Source organism: Hemibagrus wyckioides, linkage group LG13 (genome assembly GCF_019097595.1).
Source record: "Hemibagrus wyckioides isolate EC202008001 linkage group LG13, SWU_Hwy_1.0, whole genome shotgun sequence".
NCBI classification, from domain to species: Eukaryota; Metazoa; Chordata; class Actinopteri; order Siluriformes; family Bagridae; genus Hemibagrus; species Hemibagrus wyckioides.
The window spans coordinates 24444545-24466101 of NC_080722.1; the positions used below are offsets into that span (position 1 = coordinate 24444545).

At 38.2% G+C, this 21557-nt stretch overlaps 1 protein-coding gene across 1 annotated transcript; it reads left to right on the plus strand.

Annotated features, from left to right (window-relative positions):
- Positions 1 to 5526: 5526 nt before the first annotated feature.
- Positions 5527 to 16787, plus strand: LOC131363946 (paired box protein Pax-6-like). Its single transcript, XM_058406946.1, has 8 exons — positions 5527 to 6039; positions 6724 to 6849; positions 7306 to 7476; positions 11845 to 11927; positions 12276 to 12429; positions 12733 to 12803; positions 13730 to 13847; positions 16364 to 16787. The coding sequence occupies exons 2-8, from the start codon at positions 6741 to 6743 to the stop codon at positions 16459 to 16461; spliced, it is 804 nt and encodes a 267-aa protein (XP_058262929.1). The 5' UTR covers positions 5527 to 6039; positions 6724 to 6740; the 3' UTR covers positions 16462 to 16787.
- The last annotated feature ends 4770 nt before the right edge of the window (positions 16788 to 21557 follow it).

Here is a 21557-nt window from a genome sequence, read left to right on the forward strand (position 1 = left end):
GCATACAGTATGATGGAAATATCAGGATCTCATTGACTTTCACTAAGGCATGTTGTTGGTGATGCTGTTGATCTCCTGATCTTTTTACATCTATGGTTTTGGGTGGTGCCTCTGACTAGCTCAGGCCCTGGCTAACCCATTCACCTCTTCCATTTCCCCCATTTGGCATACTCTTCACGTTTCTACTTTCTTCTTTTTCCTTGCTCCTTGTTAACACTGTTTAACACAGAGCTTAAATCAGGGCAATTTAACTGTGTATTAAATACCTATAAATTTGTAATAGCATGGATGACTCAATGAACTATTTTGTGTGTGTGTGTTAAACTACAATCATTAATGGCCCCAAATAGCGCAGATTATGTACACAAAGACATTAAATAACAGATTACACTGACTATTTCTCTTGTATTCTCTTTTTTAAATGTCAGGGAGGATCCAGGGTAGACAGAGACAGTGTGAATGATTTTATCTAAATGTTGCATCTAATGATGACAGCAAAGTGTTGAATTGTTTGAGGCGACCTCAGATTATTTCACAAACCCAGAATATTTGACCGTATTATGGTGGAATTCACTCAATTATTCCTGTAATTAACAGAAATAAGAAATATAAGTGTACATACTGTATGTACAGTGCATGAAGCTCCTTTTAGTCCATCTAAGGTAAATATAGGGTGGTTAGGATGTTACTAATATTAAAATGCAGGCGTTTCAAAAGGGTGTTACCCCATTATTATAATTATTATTATTATTATTATTATTATTATTATTATTATTATTATTAGGGTGGCCAGCAATTTCATGGACATGCATGAAAATCCATCATAAATACAAAGGCACTATATGAAATGTACTATATGATCAAAGCTTTGGGACAGCAGACCATGAAGACACGGTTTGCCAAGGTCGGAGAGGAAGAACTCGAGTGTCCTGCCTCCAGAGCCGTGACTCAACCCTACTGAACACTTTTGGGACACAGAACACTGAACATTGAACACAGACTAAACCCCAGATCTCCTCACCAAACATCAGTGCCTGACCTCACTAATCCCTAGAGTGGACATTATTAAACTAAATTGGACTAAATTGGGTATAACATGCTCAGGTGTCCATACACAACTTTTGGCCATATGGTGTACATTGTAGATGACTGTGAGAAAATACAGAGAAATATTCATTTTTTTGGTTAATGTTATTTATATGATCAAGCAGCGCCTGTGCGATGCCGAAATCTACTATACTAAATCAGAAAAGAAAGAAAATCTGCATCGAAAGTACATCCTGGGGCAAATTTCTTAATACACATGTATTCATAAATGTTTTTTTGGCTCTACAATATTTTCAAGAATTCTGATTCTAGTGAGGACACTGAAGGCATCTTATAATGACCCTTTACCCAAATTTTAGCTAGTTGTGTTGATTTAATCCTTTCCAGTTCCCTTAATTTTCGTAGCCCAACGTGTTCAGTCCAGATGACCACTGCATGACATCACACGTCTTTCTCTCTGAGCTCTTTCTCACCCTCTCTTTTTCTGTCCTCAGTGGTCAGTTAATTAGGTATACCTAGCTTCTCTGATTTGCCTTTACATCAGGTAACTGATTCACTTTGTAGATATACCTTGTAAGTGAAGAAGAAGGAAAAGGAAAGGAAAGAAAAAGGAAAGAAAAAGGTCAAAGAGTGTTTGTATGTTTTTTTGTCTTTTTATTTCTCTCTTTGTATCCTTTGCTGTGTATATCTGTCTGGCTCTGCTTGCCTTTCTTCCACACTGTCCTCTCTCTCTCTCTCTCTCTCTCTCTCTCTCTATCTCTCTCTCTGTCAGCCCCAGGCTCTGCATCTTCTTTCACAACCCAATTGAAGGTGACAGGGACAGGGGGGATTAGGGGGGTGAAGGGGAAGGCGAGGGACGATGCACAACGGTGTCGCCTGCGGCAACACAATCATGGAAGAGGAAGCAAAAGGGAGAGGGATAGAGAAACAACAGCAGGAAGAATGAGTTTTGGAAATGAAGATGGGGGAAAAAGTTGTGAAACCTTCCACAAAAAGGAAAAGAGATGATCTTTTTTATGACGTGAGCTGATGTGCTGAAGCGCAAAGAACCACAAACGCACGTAGACACCTACTGTATACACAGAACACTCAGCATACTGCAGATGCACCACATTTTGGCTCTTACTCAGTTTATGCCACTTTTTTCACATGATGTGACTGTTCACATTCTGAAATATTGCCTTCGTTTTTTGTTTTAAAGACTTGATGAATATTTGTCATGGCATTGTTACCATGGTGATCGCACTCTTCCACTCCTAATACCCACCTCCCTTCACGACCGCTCGGCTCCCGACATTCGAACGGTCACATGCAAAAGTTATGGAATGAAAGAAAGCAGGATAAAATGACAACAAAAATGAAATCATCAGTAAAAGATTGAGAGAGCAATTACTGAGAGATAATGAGGAACGGATGTAGCTTAAGAGCGAGAACGAGGGATGGCATGAAAGACAGAATATATGAGAAATAAAAAAGAAATGTGGTGGTTGTGATGTCACTAATAATAACAACAACACAAAAAAAACTCAGATAAAGACAGAGACGGCATGAAAAAGAGAGAAACAATAGGAACAGACCAAGTGACCAGGAGAGAAGGATGGTGTGTGTATGTGTGTGTGTGTGTGAGAGAGAGAGAGAGAGAGAGAGAGAGAGAGAAAGAGATGAAGCAAGAGAAAAAGAGGGTGACAGGAATGAACTAACGAGATCCAAAAAAATTGCATGCCCTAAAGCTATATGAAGCTCTGTGAGGAGATACACAGACATACACACATTTACACAGTCACACAAAGACACATGCAGCACCATTACAAATCCACACCACAACCAACAAAATAAAACACAAACTAAAACAAATCCCTATTATTATTATTATTATTATTATTAATATTATTATTATTTACTCAAAATCTGCACTCCAGGACCAAAAAGGCTATGTCTATCTATTTATTGGTTTCTTTCTTTTCTTTAATTAAAATAAATATTTTTTATTAGCATTAATTCTAGGCATTATTTAGCTATATGAATTCCGAGGTCAAAGTAAATGCACTACAAAAAAACAAACAAAAAAACAATAAATATGAAACATCTGTGTGTGCTTGTACGTGTGTAGCAGCATGAGCGATAGCCAGAGACAGGAAACAAGTGGAGTGGATATAAAATAAGATGGCATCCCCTTTAATTTTATTCACATTTCTTTCTTTTTTTTTTAGCGGCTAATTTATTCACTCATAAAAGATCCCTCAAGCACATACCTTGTTCGTTATATTGCATAGATTTTATTTATAGCACCTCATACACTGTCCTGTCTGTACAAATAGAAAAATATTCACATATTGTAATTACGATATGTAATATATTGTTTAGTTTATACATTATACAGCCCAAAACAATACATAGACAATTTTAGACAGGAACCCTAAATAAATCTCACTGTACCTTTCCAACTCACTCACTTTTTGCTTGGCTTTGACTTTGCTATGAGCCACAGACTCACATACTCACCTCACTGCTCAGAAAATGACAAAGAAAAAGAAAATCACATAAATATACATGGGATAAAAGGACACAGGTGTGCCTCGAGCTTGTCCTCAAACCCCTTTTTACTGCAGACCCACACTAACCTGTGCCTACCCCTGCCTGCTACAGGGAGGTTCTGCACAAGGATCTGGCTCTTGCACAGCAGAGGAGACAGACTTGATCAGGTAAAATGAAGTGAGAATCAGAAGATACAGAATAAAGGAGAGGGGTTACACTGGGACAACAGGAAAGCACACGAATCTACCATCATGTGAGAGACTAGGGGGTGTGGTGGCATCAAAATATCCAAAAGCCTATACCAGGGGCGTCCAGTCTTATTCAGAAAGGGCTGGTGAGGGTGCAGGTTTTTGTTTCAATCAAGCACCTGATTCCACTGGTTTAATAAGATGATCTTGGCTTTCAGTTTACTTTTCATGTGTGGTTTCTGCTTGGTTGGAATAAAAACCTGTGCCCACATGTGCCCTTTGGAATAAGCCTGGAGAACCCTGGCCTATGCCAATGAACCCATTGATCTTCATCTTTACCAGTTATCTGGTCTTAGAGACTGTGTCTGTATGCATGAGTACAAGAACATTAACTAAAAGGAACAGGAGAAGAGGGAATAAACATCAAAAACAAAATATTATATTTGGATCTGTGGCAAGGAAATGTCTGTGTGACACGGGGATTACTGAGCAAATGTGAATACTTTGATCTGGTAAATGAATAGCAAATGTTGATGCTCAGAAGAGATGGAGTACAGAGTGTACACTGTCACTGGCAAAGATGATGTGGTTGGAGAATCCTTCATCCTTGCCACTTCTGAGGCAACTGGACCGGTCAGATATGCCTAAAGGCTAGGAAGTGTTAATGGAATTCTAGCTTGGCAAGTAGGTCCAGAACATCAGTGGCAGCCATTTGGACCATACCCCACCTGATCCACCAGCTACTGGAGTTCCTCCCAACACCTGAAGTTCAGGGGAGATCTCACAACATAAGCTGGAGAACCACTGACCATGAAGGCAAGGGGTGGTGGGCCAAAGGGGACAGCAGGTGACTTGATGAGAAAGACATCACGCATTGTAACTAGTGTAACCACCCCTGGGTCCTACTCGCACCCGCTCTGAGCGGGTCTCGAACCCGGGTCTCCAGCATGGAAGGCGGGCACTAGTGCGCCTCTTGAGATGAGGGGAGTGAGGTTTACCTGCACAGCACCTTCCGCTGGCCTCCGTTACACTAGAACTAACAGGTCACTCTGTGAACGCAGTATACTGTAGTTGGATGTACAAAGCTGTATCTGATGATTTGAATGATTTCAGCATAATTCTAGTTGAAAAATTGTTAAGATAATGCATCACTAAGAAGGAAAATGGAAGAAAACCAAGCGTAGAGTCTCGTGGGACACAAGTGGAACGTTTGGAAATGTGGATCTTCTCCATATCACCTCCTATGACCTCAATATAGCATCTTAAAAGCACTGGCCAAATTAATTAACTGCAACGAGGGAAGCGGGTCATCTTTACAGGCTTGTTAACCTATAGCTCTTTGTTCAGTTTCAGATAGTATGTGGAAGACACATCGAAGACATAATGAGGAACCAGCCTAATCAAAATTTAAAATTTTCCAAGAATCCGAGTTCAAATCCAGGGCACACAGATCCCTGGGAAAATATTAACAATTTTAGCCTGACTCAAACAGGGTGAGTCTATAATAATGGGAACTACTTGAAATATTGGAAACCGTACACATAATTACCCTCTCAGATACACATATTCTTACATAAGGTCATGCGATTGGACAAAATATTATCAGTTGTATTCTTCTTCTTCTTCTTCTTCTTCTTCTTCTTATTATTATTATTATTATTATTATTAAGGAACCTACACATTTTTACATCCCCACATTCTAGGCACATGCATACACACCATAAACACTATGCTGTAGCACTATACCTAATGGATTAGTAAGGATGTTAATTATTAAATTGTCAAATTGTTAAATATTCATTTAGAATTATTCTTCACCATCCCCATTTTATCTTTTTTCCACTGCAAACTCTCCATTATCTCTCGTCTTTCCATTGCTCCTCTTTCTCTTCCCTTCCTCCCCTCTGTGACATTAAGTTTAAACTTGACACTGATGTTGACTCACTGTGTCACCTACTCTCTCTCTCTCTCTCTCTCTCTCTCTCTCTCTCTCTATCCTACTCTTGCTGCGAGGACATAAGTGCCCGCAGACGCAATTCTCTCTGGAGCCCCCCCCTCCATCTCACTCTCTTCCACTCCGTCTAACTCTCTCCATCTCTCTCTCTCTCTCTCTCTCTACCGTTTTTTACCCTGCTATCCACCCTCTATCTTACAAACATACAGTCCATTGTCAACAAACAGAAGAAGCGGGATAAAACTCCTGTGTTCTATGAAGAGCAATGACTTTGGCATCAGGTTACATGACGTCCTGTGCATAAATTGACATTTGGTGAGTTTGTTTTAACTTCATTTGTATTTTTTTCTGTCATCGAAGGAGCGTGTAGAATTTTGTATCCGTATCGTCAGAGAAAACCGAAAGTGGAGACACAAAAGCAGAACAATTTTAAAGAAGACCTTTGGACCTGGGTTAAAGACCATAATGGCATGCACACCCTTATTTTTACAATTAGTTGCTTCCAGGATTTTTGTGTTTATTCCCATAATGATAATAATTTATAATTACTTTAAAACAAGCATTAGATAGATGAATAAGGTTACATTTTTTCAGTCTTCTAAAATCTACTTAAATAACTACTCTCTATTAAAAAACTTAAATCTTTTTTTAATAGATTTAGACACATATTCACATTTGACTTATATTTAAGCTCCTAAATGTGGCCGAGCCCTACAGTTGTGCCCTACATTATCACTTTGTCTTTCTAATGCAGTGCACTTAACAACACTAGTGTTTGCACTGTGTATAAGCGTACAACACTCGAGGATTCTTTCTGTTCATGTCACACACTCCAGCTTTCGCTGTCAGGATGATGCTAATTCTTTTTAATGCCAAACGTGTAGATTCGTGCCTCTCTCTCTCTCTCTCTCTCTCTCTCTCTCTCTCTCTCTTTCTCTCACGATCCTCAATAGTTAGAGGTCAAGAGTTGCTTATATGTTTATCTCTATTTCTTTCTAGATTAAAAAGCCTAGTGTATGATGTTTGAGAAGTTAACCATGCTGAATTTACAAAGTAGTTCGAACTGGAACATGCCTAGTGACTGGTACCATCAGCAAAACACTGCTGCCAGCCATCACAGCACAGGTGACTTTACTTGCCATATTTGAGTCTGAATGTATTGTAGCACAAGGTGCAATGTTTGCACAACCATGAACAAGAGCTTTTATGTAATACATTATACTGGCTAATTTTGCGCATCCATCATCTGGGTATGTATTATTTTCTGGTTTGCAGTGGTTCAATTCTTCTTCTTCTTCTTCTTCTTCTTCTTCTTCTTCCTAATAGTAGTAGTACAAGTTTATTTTAATTTAAAACTTTCTCAAACACAATGTGACTCAAGAAATTCACCATACAGTTTACGATTTCTTAAATGATCTGAATTTAATAAGAAGAGTATATTTTCCGTATATTTAAGGCCTCTTTCACCTTAAACGATGTATAACTAATTGAGACTGTCCTATGAAATAAAATAAACAATACTAATTATGCATCATTTCATTTGATGAATTTGGTGATACAAACTAAATCTCTTGCTGGTAGTGTCTGATGGCTGCATGGTGGACACAGACCCCGGGATGGGGACAGGAGGAGGAAGAGTACAGATGGAGAGGGACGACGGTGAAGAATCGCAGCTGCGGCTGCAGCTGAAGAGGAAACTGCAGAGGAACAGGACCAGCTTTACTCAGGAGCAGATTGAGGCTCTGGAGAAAGGTACTGTAGATATACTGTGGGTCAAGTTAATATTCTGTTCACTACTTGATTTTAATTTTAATACACATATTATTCTCATATAAATGATCAGTACAGACAAAACCTGGAACTATAGAAGTATATGATTTTATATGTATGGACTTTTTGAGGTGTCTTTATAATAGCTGACATTATTTCAACGTTGGTGTGGTGTACTGCAATGGCCTTTCAGTGTAGAATGATCTCTGTAGAAAGATCAGGCTACTGATACACTGGATCTACTAAAGGGCATATGCATATGCATAAGACCCATGTGCTTGGGGAACTTGCATTCAGAACAGTTTCCTAGACTGTTAGATTCCAGTTCTCATTTGGGAATTCAGGCTGATGGGTCAGACCCACAGGCATAGATGTCCTGGCCAGTGCCAAATGTTGTCATCTGAGAGTGTTTCACTGACTACTAGTGAAAACAGCAATGGAAACCAAGGTCTTGTTGGCCATTGTGCAACCAAAAACAGGATTCTGGAGAAAAAGCAGACTGAGAGCCACAAGTAACAGTGAGTTGACTTGGCACTGGTGAAAAACTCTACTTTGTCTCGTCAAACCTGTCCAAGATCTGGTGCAGGTGCCAGACGAGTAGGTCTCAGACATGAATGGGCTTATTTGAGGAAAGGTGGAACTGCTTGTCCATATTCTACTGTGATGGCTGAAATAGTTCACTTTCTTATCTTTAGCTGAATGGATTAGCATTTAAGGGGCATCTGTGATATCTGAAAACTGGCTAAAAGAATTTAGAGCCGAATGCACCACCTACATGTCTGCAATGTCTACATTGCCAGCATGGTTTGGGTTCCTGTCCCTGAGGCTCAAGTCCACAGTGTTTGGGGTCCAGCCATAGACTTATAATCTACTTCTGGAATGCATCTGAAACTCCAGAAGCTATAGAGCATTCACCAGTCCTAGCATCCTCAATGCCATTGCACATGGCTGAAAATTATTGAGAAGCATAATAATATCCACCATACTTTATGGGTAAAGAAGTGGCTACCATTTTTAGTGAATCTAGCCACATGGTGTTCATGGTGTTAGACCCAGTGCTGTAACATGCACAAAAGGGACACAATCCAAACATTGTAATATTCTGAATCTAAATATAACAATATACTGATACCAATCACCATCAACGGCACCATGAAATCACCTGTGTTGTTAGGGTGAGGCTGAAGAGCAGGATTTTGATTTGATTGCCTCCTCTTGGAGCAGCATGGATGCATCAGTGATGTAATTGAAAGCCAGGGAGTGGTGTTTGCAGCTGTGTCTCATCACCAGCCTATGCCCTTCAAGTGAGGCATAGCGCACTGTGCCATAGTGCAAATCAGGTGCTGTGCAAAGGAATGTGTTTTTGTCATGGCCACAGTCTAGACGTAGCATCCTCACAGTCCTCTGATAAGGGACGAGAAAGATTCCTGAGCACTGAACTATTTAAAAATACATGATCCAGTATCAACTCCGGGATCTTTGATTTTAGCAGAGCAATACCTGCTGCCATGTTTCAGTTCCTGCAGAATGCTGTTCCTAGTTTAAACACCCAGTGAAATGGACATCCTTCGTAAGGGCATTCATTTCAAAAGTTTAACAAGTTTTGGCTAGACATGTCAAGTCAAGAAGTTTTTTTTTTTAAATTGTAATTTCGATCATATATAGCTGGTGAAGTACACAATGAAATAAAAACACTGATCATCCAGGATCTCCAGTGCTACATAAAGACATAAAGCTACCTAAAACAACAAGGAGCTATAGACTAGTATGGAGTAGAATCCACGTCAAGTGCATGTTTTCAGAAGCAAAGGAAAAGAAACTAGAAAGCAGAATTCAGAAGGAATATTTTTCTCACAATTTAGAAGAAAGTGTCTCTTTAATTGGACAAGAATCACTTGTTTTAATAAAGATAAAAAGAGTCTGCCTTTTAAGTCATGTCCTGGTGCTGAATGTGACTCAAGGTTGGTGCTGAATGTGAGCATACTATAGAGGAACCTCGTCATAGTAGAAAGCATTGAAAGATTACATGCAGCTTTGTAGGGCACCAGGGCATAACGGCTACATGTATAGCTCCATATCGAGTTCATGTAGTCTGACGTGTACAGACAAGAAGGAAGAGTAAAAGATTGCTACCTTACATGACTGTTGTTGATTTTGTGGGAAGATCATATGGCATGTTTGCACATGTGCATGAGGAGGTTACCAGATGTTTCACATCACTGAGGAAATATCCACCCAAATCACACCTAGTGAGTGTGTCAAAAGATTATTGAAACTCTTTGATAGATTGACCCAAACAGCGATAAGGGATGAGGTAAGCAGAGACATCTCTAATGGTCAGTCTGATCTAGTGTGGTCTCAGTGCCTTTATGTGCTTTAAAAGGCAAATCTACAGAGGTAGAGCGACATCTAGTGACGATAAAGAGAGTTTGAACCAGTAAGTTCTAAATATTAGACAAGAGGTGGCAAATCTGTCCCTCCCATGGGCATGTTCTTCAGTGTTCTTGGCTTTACCTTTATAATAAAGTTCTTGCTGATACTAAGAAGTTTGATTCCTTGTTTATCCTCAGACCTACTTAGGAGACAAGATATTAGAAACTATTAAATAGAAATGCTCATGTCATGCTCACTTGACTTAGTGATATATAATATCAGGGCTCATATGTAAATTCTGCAAGAAAGAAATCAACCAGCATGATAACCTCATAATATTATTAGCTTACGAATACAATAGAACAATTTGCGATGCTAAAATCAGATTTTTTCAAATTACAAACGATCATCCATGCATAACATAATACAACTAGCTTGTGAACATGTGCAGGAAGTAAGGTTCTTCAGCTTTCTTGGTCAACTTGTTCATCAATTTTGACCAGAAATGTTCTCAGCTACCAGAAACATGAAACACGAAAAGTTTTCACAGATATAATTCATTATTCATAGTTCATGTTTGAACATCAGAAACTTGACATGTTTATCAGACAAATATGGAATCGTGGCCTTCTGACAGTTTAATATGTTTAATACCTGGATAGCATTTATAACTTTTGTAATGTGGGATTTATTTCTATTTATTTTTATTCATGGGATTTTTATTTATTTATTTATTTATTTATTTATTTATTTATTTATTTAAATAGATACACAATTTATTCATTTTAAGATAAATTCAAGTTAATGTGATTTTTGTAGCTTTCGTTCTCCACTCATGGTCTACACGTCTCTCATCACTGGATCATGATGTTCTCACTCTGCACATGTTTTTTCCGAGTTGAACTCTTCCTTTTCTGGCTGCAAACACACATTAGTATAAAAGCTGTCTTTGTTTAAAATATAGATTTTTATAGAAATATAGAAGTATTTTTTTATTATTATAACCTGGCTTTCACTCTCTTGATGTTACTTCTGATAAAAATGCAGTATTTTGATGATCATCCAGGAAGATTTACAGCAACTCTCAGTAATGGATAACTGTGGCTTTGGTCTTTGTAGCGTACCTTAGGTCTGTTCTTAAGTTCAACAATGTTAGACTAGAAGTGTTTTTAGAAAGTCATTTTTAAATCCACTAGATGCCTGAGGGTGTGCTGTGGTATCTGGCACCAGGATGTTAGCAGCAGATCCTTTAAATCCTGTAAGTTGTGACGTGGGGCCTCCATGGATCGGACTTGTTTGTCCTGCACATCCCACAGATCCTGGATTGGATTGAGATCTGGGGAATTTGGAGGCCAAGTCAACACCTCAAACTGGTTGTTGTGGTCAACAAACTATTCCTGAACCGTTTCTGCTTTGTGTCATGGCACATTATTCTGCTGAAAGAGGCCACAGCCATCAGGGAATACCGTTTCCACAAAAGGGTGTACATGGTCTGCAACAATGCTTAGGTATGTGGTACGTGTCAAAGTAACATCCACATGGATGGCAGGACCCAAGGTTTCCGAGCAGAACATTGACCAAAGCCTGACACTGCCTCTGCCAACTCGCCTTCTTCCCATAGTGCATCCTGGTGCCATGTGTTCCCCAGGTAAGAGACGCACAAGCACCCGGCCATCTGATCCAGTGGTCTAGCCATCACAATTTGGCCCTTCGTCAAACTCACTCAAATCCTTACACTTGTCCATTTTTCCTGCTTCTAACATCAACTTTGAGGACAAAATGTTGACTTGCTGTCTAATATATCCCCCCCACTAACAGGTGCCATGATGAGGAGATCATCAGTCTTATTCACTTCACCTCTCACTGCTCAGGATGTTATTCCTGATCAGTGTATTACTCTCATATGTGTTTTAATCTGGATTTTGTCAGCTCTTCTGTCTGACCTTATTTCAATCTTTAATATCTTTCCTTCTGCAGAATTCGAGAGAACACACTACCCTGACGTCTTTGCACGAGAACGTCTAGCAAATAAAATCGACCTCCCAGAAGCACGGATCCAAGTATGAACTTGCATTAACCCTGGTCTTTATGATCATTTCTGTGTTATGGTAATGAAATCAGGCTTTAACAATGCATAAATGTTAAAGGCTGAAGTAAAACTGGAACCATTGTAGAATTAAGTAGAATAATGATATGGATGCAGTATAAATATGTACCACATTTAGAGATCAATAAAAATAAATTTAAAATATTTAAAGGCTGCTTTGAGACACTGTCCATTGTTCAAAGTGCTATACAAATAAAGTTGAATTGAATCGAATTTAACTTTGCTTCTAAAACATAAATGATAGCTCTTAAGTCTCATGTGCCACATTTGTGTGTCTCTCCACATCATGATCGACTGACAGGTGTGGTTTTCCAATCGAAGAGCCAAATGGAGACGAGAAGAGAAGCTGCGTAACCAGAGGAAATCTGGAGGCGGGACATCGTGCTCCCAAACACACACTCCGCTTAGCACTTCCTTTAACTCAGCCCTCTATCAGCAGCACAGTAACAGTGCAGGTGTGTATTCTTACAACCTTAAATGAATCCCTTTCAGAAGGGTCAAGGTCACAGTTGGTCCAAAGCCTATCCTAGGAATATATGGGGCATGTAGCGGGAATATACCCTGGATGGGTGCACACACACACACACACACACACACACACACACACACACACACACACACACAATTTTAGGTTTTATGATGTCCATCTAGATAGATGCATATAGATGCAAAACGATGCTAGATCTAACACCTAAAAATGTTAATAATGTATTTTATTTCTTGTGTGTGTGTGTGTATGTGTGTGTATGTGTTCGTAGGCTCTATGATCAATCAAAGTGAAACAACTCTCCCTAGTTACAGTTCACTCTCTGTCTATTCTGGAGTACAGGTAATGTTTATTTTATTTTATTTTATTTTATTTTATTTTATTTTATTTTATTTTATTTTATTTTATTTTATCTAATTTTCTTTTCTTTTCTTTTATTCTATAGCACATAATGTATTTTTTTTTTATCACTATAACATGTTCAAACATATCAAATTCCAAAAATGATTAAGTTTGGGAATAATAATATAGTGAAGAGTCCCTGCCACATTTAAACATCTTTACAAGAGAAGAAATAAATACACTGAGCATGCAGTATTGCATTTCCGTAGAGAAATGACATCTTTAATGCTTTCTCAGGATCCTAGAAAGCTCTTAGAGTTCCTATTTGATTTCTCAGAAATGTGAATTGCATTTTAAAAACAAATCGGAGCTGGAAGAGCTGTCTAGGATTTGGAGAAAAGGACATCATGTTACTCGTGTAGTTTCTGATGCACATGTGATTATTTGATTAGAGGAAGCTCACAATAACACTTGCGAAATTATTCTCGAGTGTACAAACAAATCACAACACAGAATCAGTGTTTAAGCAGATTTTGCATATGTTACTCTTTAAAAAGTAAGGATATGTGTTTACACTGTAACTGAATGTGGCATGGACTGTGCTCTCTAAATTAGTTTGAAGGCAAAATATTCTGTTTATTGAGCATGTTTTTGTTCCTACCTTTTTTTGGTGTTTAAAAATGCTGCCCTCCTGTGGTTCCAGCAACAAAAGACTCCAGACACCAAACTAACACTAAACTAATACTTTATTTACTAAAATAAATGATAAACCTATTAAAGTACTCAGTGTTCCTCTGTCAAAATGAATCTCATTCTTAAAAACAACTTTTTTCCCTCTACCCCACTCTCCTTTCCTTAATATTCACTCCGGTTATGTTTTATCGTGAATTTCTGTTTTATGGCATGAATTTGAATTGTCTGGTCAGTCGGCCCCCTCATACCCTTGCATGCTGCCCCCTTCCCCTTCTGCCCCGCAATCCTTTGAGCCTTCTTCTTACCCCTCCCCCCACCTCCCAGGCCCGCCTCCCGGAAACACCAGCACAGGTAAGATCCTCCCCACTTTTACGTATGGCTATCATATATACAAGTATTAAAATTGACTGTTTCTTTTGTTTCACCATTACATTTCTAAAACTGAATGAAACTGTCAAATTTCCATTAAAAGTGGAACAACATTAAGACTGATTCCAAAAGTATTTGGCTGTATTAATATAATTCACATAACAAACCATGTCATATCATATATAAAGTCCCCTCCAAAAGTATTGGAATAGCAAAGCCATGCATTTTGCTCATTGTTAGACATTTGGGTTTGAGATCTACCGATAGATGGGAATTTCTGCTTTGATTTCATGATATTCACATCTAGATGTGTTAAACAAATTGGAACATTACCTAGATGGTGGAAGACCCCTCCATTCTTTAGGTGAGCGAGAGTATTGGAACAGATTGTTATTTGGTTGCATTTGCCTTACTTACAGTAACTGCATCAAACTGACATCACCAGACTGTTGCATGCTTTTTTTGGGATGCTTTTCCCGCAGCTTTGTTAGGTGTTTTTCTGGGGAAGTTTCTCTCTTCGGTGGAGATGAAGGAGATGAAAGACTGTGTTGAGGTCTGGCGATTGACTTGGCCAATCTCAGACCTTCCAGCTATTCCAATCCTTGGTTGTATTGGCAGCATGTTTGACTCATCCTTGAATCAGTCTAGCTGCAAAATAAAGTTTCTCTAAATTAGACTGGATGCATTTCTCTGTAAATCATCATCTGATAAAATGAGTTCCATCATCAATAAAGATTAGCGAGTCTGTTCCAGAAGCATCCATGCCAGCCCAAGCCACCATGCGTCACTGAACAGCCTGTTTGGGATCTTGCTCAGATCCTTTCGTCCTCCACACTTTGGCATTTCCATCACTGTGGTAGAGGTTCTTGGTTCCTGACCTTTAGTGGCTCAGATCTGTACGTCTTTGTGAATTCCAGTCTGGTTTTCTGTTTCTTACTGCTGATGAGAGCTTTGCATCTTGCCTTATGTTCTCAATAATTCTTCTTGAAACGGTGGGTTGTGATTCCTTTACTACTGCTCTGTGGAGATTGTTGGTGATGTCATGGACTTGTTATGGGGATTTTCCTTTACAGCTCTCACAATATTTCATTCTGAAATCCTGAAATCCTGGGGTGAACTGTTCAGTGTCTAGTACACCAGTGTTTTTTTTTTTTTAGGACTCTCCAAATTGTTGTATTGGTTATGTCCAATGCTTGTGCAATGGCTTGGTTTTCCTCACATCTCAGCTTCAAAATGGTTTGCTTTTCTCCTATACATATTGTTTTGATGAAGTACTGAAGCAAAGAGTGTTTTGTATGTCAATATAAAGCTTTCTTAAGCTATATTCACACATACAGTGATTTTATGGCTGTGAATCTCCAGTCACTATACTTATGAAGTCTCAAGTAGGTGATCCTATTACTGGTTGCCATAGTAATAACCTTTCTCAATGGGTGACAAATTAGAAAACAAATGAGTTTTCTTGCTGCTAAAATGAAGGGAGTGAAATTTAGTGTCTGTATATACAGTTCAGCAGTGTATATCTGCATCATACTAATACAGTGGAACCTCGGCATTGGAATTTATTCTGTTCTGGAGGCGAGTTCTTAAGGTGAAAATGTGTATTGCAAAACGAATTTTCCAATAAGAATAATAATCCGTTCCAGCTGCCCCCAAAAATATGACCAATATTCCCAATACGAAGCGTATGTAAACTATATGGCTGCTTACAAAGAACTGACCCAAGCCAAGCATTCCGTGTCAAGGGTCATCACAGGAAGTCGTGCAACCAAGCTTGGGCTAAAAATAGAACAGACCGCCCACACCACCAATCTGTCCACAAAAAAGCACCCGAAAAATCACCTAGCTTTTGAACGCATCGCGAAGGCAACGTTGGTATCGTGGGTTGACTCTTCCAAACAGCTTTCACTGAATGAAAAAAAATTCGTAAACTCACTTCGCTTGGCTTTCCACTGATGCTAACCAGTTTTGAGCGGCTCCCGGACATACGCGCGACTTAGCCGGTGTTTGATTTGTTTGTATGCTGAAAATACTTTCTGATGCAAATTTCTTGCAAAATTTTAATTCTTAAGGCGAAAAATCATAAGCGAGGGCATTCGTATACCGAGGTTCCATTGTAATACTGATATTTTGCTACTGTCTTCATTCCTTTCAGAAGTCGCTGCATAGAGTCATTCCCTATTTGCATAAATTTACATTTTTCTCAGCGTTGTTGCATCACTGGACACACCCACACCTGTTCATATGGTCATTGGAAGTCACCAGCTCTCATTGACGTCTCTGGACACTTTAATGCTGTTTTTAATGCCATGGTGAATTTATATGAGGATACTGTGATCTACCAAATAGCAAGATTATTCAGTAAATCTTATTATAGAGTTGAACGCTATTTGTATGAAAGTAAATGCAGTATTCGCTTGGGCAATATGACATGCAGCTCAGCCTCTCCAGGTGAAGTGAACTGATTAATGCTGCCTTCGTTGTTGTGTGTGTTATAGGGTTGATCTCTCCAGGAATTTCAGTACCGGTCCAGGTCCCAGGGAATGAGCAGAACATGGGCCAGAACTTGGGTCAGTACTGGGCCCGACTCCAGTGAGGAACCAGCAATTCAGGAGCATGTGATGGATTCAGGAACAAAAGATTATGCATGAAAACTCAGTATAGAGATCACAGGGAGACAAATTAACATTCAAGATTAAAGTGCAGCAGGAACTTTAAGTTTTGTTAACTATATGGCATTGTCACGACGGTCGCAATGCACTGTGGGAGAATATTTCTTGCTCTGTTTAAACTTACACGACTAAATTTGCAAGAAAATGGATCACACATGAGAATTTTCAGGATTTATCTGCACACCTACTACCTTTTTTTAATTAAGCCTATTTAGAAACTGTGCTTATTATTGATATTAATAAGTTATCCATGGCCTGAAAGACTTTTAAAAAATTTTTTATTCATTATTATTTTATTTTATTTACACAATGAACCAAAAAATGAAGGAAATCCTGTAAAGTTGTTTACAAAAAGTATTTAATTCTCTTTTCAAATAGAAAATTCCTAACAGGAAAATTTCTTTGTGAAAAATTTCCATTCTCTAAACAAATACTGTGAAACTGAACTTTTAGTAAATCATGACACATTCATTTTTTAGACACGTTATTCAATCTTTTTGAGAGATTTTCACATGTAGTGCGTGTGTTTCGTTTTTGTGTGCGTGTATTTCTATTTATTTATTTATTTTTTAATGTTTAGATGATTCATTTCTTTTCAATCGAACTCTTTGTGTGTAAAAATGTAAGCAGGGGGATACCACCATACAGAAACTGTAAGAGGAAGTAAAAACAGAAAAGAAAAAAGTATTGGAACAGAGCCATTGTGTCACAAGCTGACATCCGCTGGAATACTTGCACTAGAGCGGAAGACTATCAGTGGTCATTACAAAGCCAATGACAATCACTCACAATTATGCATCATGAATTTTCCTAACACACCTGACGATCCAAAGTTTCTCATCACTGCTTTCTTTTTCTTTTTTGCCCCAAAAACATGAACTGAATATTTTGATTAGAAAATATATTTGATATTTATTCATCTTTTTTGCCGTCTTCGGTGTATCCATGTTTAAATGCTAGGATTTCTAATCTGTGTACTCCTTTTAGTATATGCTTAATAACTCTGTGAATGTGTACATATGTGCATGTGTGTGTGTGTGTGTGTGTGAGTGTGTGTGTGTCGGAGGCCACGAATGCAATGCAAGTGTGTGTTTTTGTGTAGAGAAGTGTCTTTTTCCTGCAGTCAACCTATTTTGTGTATGCACTGAACCCTTTAATAAAACTTCATGTGGAATCATCGAACCCGAGTTGTTGTTGTTGTTGTTGTTTATTCTGTAATGCATATTTATTCCTCTCAGATCTTTAATCTTGCAGTAGATTTAAAGGTGGTGTTTTTACCGATAACGTGCTGTATAATCATTTCTTTTTTCCCATTTTTACTGCATGTTTGATGTAACTAACAGATCATGATGGTGCTGTGTGAGAGGGTAGGCTGTGAGAGGATGCTCCCAGATATGTGGAGTCCTGATCTATACGCTTCAATCATGATCAACAGTCAGGAAGGAAAATCTATTTAATGATATCACTTTTCTCTTTGGTTCTATACTTTGGGATTGTAACTGAGGCAAATGATATGATATGAGGCTGGTTAATGTTTGACCATCATACACTCTCTCTCTAACACACACACACACACTTGACCATTCTCTCTCTCTCTCTCTCTCTCTCTCTCTGTCTCTCTCTTTCCCCTCTTACACAAACACATACACACATGCACTTGACCATTCTCTCTCTCTCTCTCTCTCTCTCTCTCTCTCTCTCTCTTTCCCCTCTCACACAAACACATACACACATGCACTTGACCATTCTCTCTCTCTCTCTCTCTCTCTCTCTCTCTCTTTCCCCTCTCACACAAACACATACACACATGCACTTGACCATTCTGTCTCTGTCTCTCTCTCTCTCTCTCTCTCTCTCTCTCTCTCTCTATCTCTCTCTCTCTCTCTCCCTCACACACACTCTCATTATAAATTCTCTGTCTATCTCTTGTGTGCATCTATCTCTTGTAACACACTTGAGCATCATAACCACTCCCTCCATCTCTCATATTCCCTTTCTCATTCTGTCTGCCTGTCTCTCTCTATCTCTCTCTTTCTCTCCCCCTCACTAATAACATTATTAGTCTGGATCTGAAGCCTGGACGATAGGAAGACAAGGCAGAGGATAACCAAACTTCTATCAGTAACCTTCTCAGAGCTGCATTGAGCCATGCGATTTCACATTTTTACACTTTATCCAGTTTGGTTCAAGTTAAAAACGTTACTTCTAAACATTAAGACACATCGGATTAAAGCTTCAAATCAACGAAAGAAAAGGAAAAAAATCCTGGCTCTAGCTGTACTTTTAAAGCTGGACTTTAAATGAAAATGAAAACGATCGACAACTGCATCCCGTGGCACCATATGAGTCGATCCTCAGTTCTCATCTGACTCGCACACATTCTGTTCCTGTTCTATATTGTGCAAGCGGATTGTCGTAATCATGTTTCATAATTCTGCTCAATTACTTACGTCATTCAGTCTCCAGCACATTGGTAAAATGCTTGGATAAGTGATCCCTGATTACTTTTGTGAAATAAAAGTCACTGAAGTTGTTTCTTCAGTTCTGCAGGACTGTGGAAATCTCCTGAACAGTCCAAACGGTCAGTTCACATTTTTCTTTTTTTGTATCTGGCAAAGAGTTTTCACAATACAAAGGTAAGGGTTAAAGGCTTGTTGAGAAAATGTAGGTTTGTTGCTTATGAGTGCTTACTGGCAGTCCTGGGTTTTGTATTTTCAACATCCTGGTCACTGAAGCATGACTTTAAGCGCTGACCGCAAAGAACCCACTGCTGCTGCAGTACTCGATATTGATCACAGATTGTGTTCCTTTATGTTCCTCCATCTGAACAACAACCATGCTTAAACACACCTAAAGAATAAAAACACTTCCCTAACATTATGGGGCCTGGAAATAAACTTAATTTAGTGATATATCCAAGACTTTTTTTTGTTTGTTTGTTTGTTAATTAAATATAACTGCACAATTTGCATATGTATATTTAATGAACTAACAATATGGTTGTCTAGTCAAGTGATAAAAGCTTGTAGCTCCAGATATATATACTTCCTGAACTCCTACAGCTCATTTCCTGTGCTTTCATACGGGGGTGGATGTGTGTCAAAGGCTGAGCTGTAAGGATCCTGTTTATATGAGTTTCCTGGCATGGTTATTAATATAATCCACCTTAAAAGCAGCTGTATTGCTAAACAGGAAAATTGCAGTTTTAAAAAAATGCTGGTTTAGAAGTGTGTATAAGTGCTTGAAATAAAACCCTCACTTACACTGAATTTACTTTTGAATTGTTGAACTGGTTTATTTGATTGCTATAGGATTTTTATGCACAGATTTACATGTAAAGTTTTTTCCTGAGGTCATTCTGAATGGTTTACACGCTTTACATTTTATCAGGAAAAATACTGGGACTTTCTAATTGGGGAAAATTCACTAAACTGAAGGTCTTGAAACTTGAGACCATTACAATCAATGTAGAAGATAGTGACTCAATGTCAAATAATGAGGTTTATTATAAATATTAAAATAGAAATGTTCAAGCTGAAAAGAAATGCTGAACAGAAATGTAGAATTTAAATCATATGCTAAGTGACCCCGTTTTCTTGAAGTGTGGGGAAAATCATGGGGAAAAACAACAACAACAACAACAACAAGTTTTGGAAAATCTAAATGCAGGCAACGTAAACCTACATACACTGTACAGTTCCACTTCTGTTTTCGGCAGAAATCCAGGAAGGCTGCATGCTATATTATTTCATTTTGTCTCATGCTGAATTAACAAAATGATTTCGCAATGCAAACGCTTTGATTTTCTCATCTCGAGAAAGGCGTATGTTAATGTGTATACATGTTATACAGCATGGATGAGTTTATCCATTTTAACGTTAATCAGCAGGAGGTTAGTGGTGGTGCAGTGGTTAAGGCTTTTTTTTTTTTCAATGCCCAAATCGTAGGTTCGAGCCTGTGCTAAGGTGGCGGATTCACTTTCATACACTATTATACTGCACTATTATAGCATTAACGTTTCTTTTAGTTCAGATTTCTTAGACAGATGCTCCCTTAAACTACCATACACTAATACACCAAGGCAAATTGCTTGTACATTCTTTTTTTTTTTTTGCCCCAACTTTCCTCATGGATCAATAAATAAAATCTAATTATCTAGTTGTTTATCTATCTAGCTGTATGCTCCAGATTAGTGTCCATCACTGGAGAAAGTGACAGCTATTACACTATCATGGAAATTGTGAGCACTGGTTCTGCGTGAATGAACTGAGTTGCATTTACTCTGTTTGTTTTCACACAGCCAACAAGATTTTATAGAGTCCTGCACATATTCACCCCAAGCTGTTACATGAATAAAAAAAAAAGAAAAAGAAAATTGTCATTATTTTAAAGCGCTATTATCTTAAGTGAAGCACATGACATCAATTCTAGCACCAGCTTTTATCAGAAACTTCAATGGGTATCATTTGTCTTTATTTACTGACTCACAGTAATTAGCTTTAAATTACATAGAACAATAAATATAAGAATAATTCTAGTCTCTTGAAATCCAAATAACTAGTGCTATTCACTACATATGTCCACATATATATATATATATATATAATAGTATACTGTATATAATACTGTATAATGCCCTGAAAATGACTAAATAAAACAAAAGAAATATATAGTGTACAAAATGAACAGAGACAATTGTGATTAGCCAATAGATTTTTGTCATTATATATTGACACACACTTCTTGTAATAATAATAATAATAATACATTTTATTCACAGCCTTTCTAGTCACTCAAGGTCACCATACAAATTCAAACAAGTGATAAATAATTCTTCTCTTACACGGACAGATATTTCTGTCTAAATGTTGAATTTAGTTCTCACCTCTAAGTCTGTCAGGTTAATTGTCTGCTAGCAGGTTTATCTTTAGACCAATAGGTCTGTCTCAGGATGTCGTAAGTGTGAAACTAAACAGATATACAGATATAGCCTACAGATCAGAAGAAAACCACAACCGAT

Excerpts from the sequence above, each read along its gene's own strand:
- LOC131363946 (XM_058406946.1), top strand. The coding sequence starts at position 6,741 with ATGATGTTTGAGAAGTTAACCATGCTGAATTTACAAAGTAGTTCGAAC. Across the intron at positions 12,804-13,729 it reads CTGTCTATTCTGGAGTACAG|TCGGCCCCCTCATACCCTTG; the intron begins GTAATGTTTATT and ends TTGTCTGGTCAG. Across the intron at positions 13,848-16,363 it reads TCCCGGAAACACCAGCACAG|GGTTGATCTCTCCAGGAATT; the intron begins GTAAGATCCTCC and ends TGTGTGTTATAG.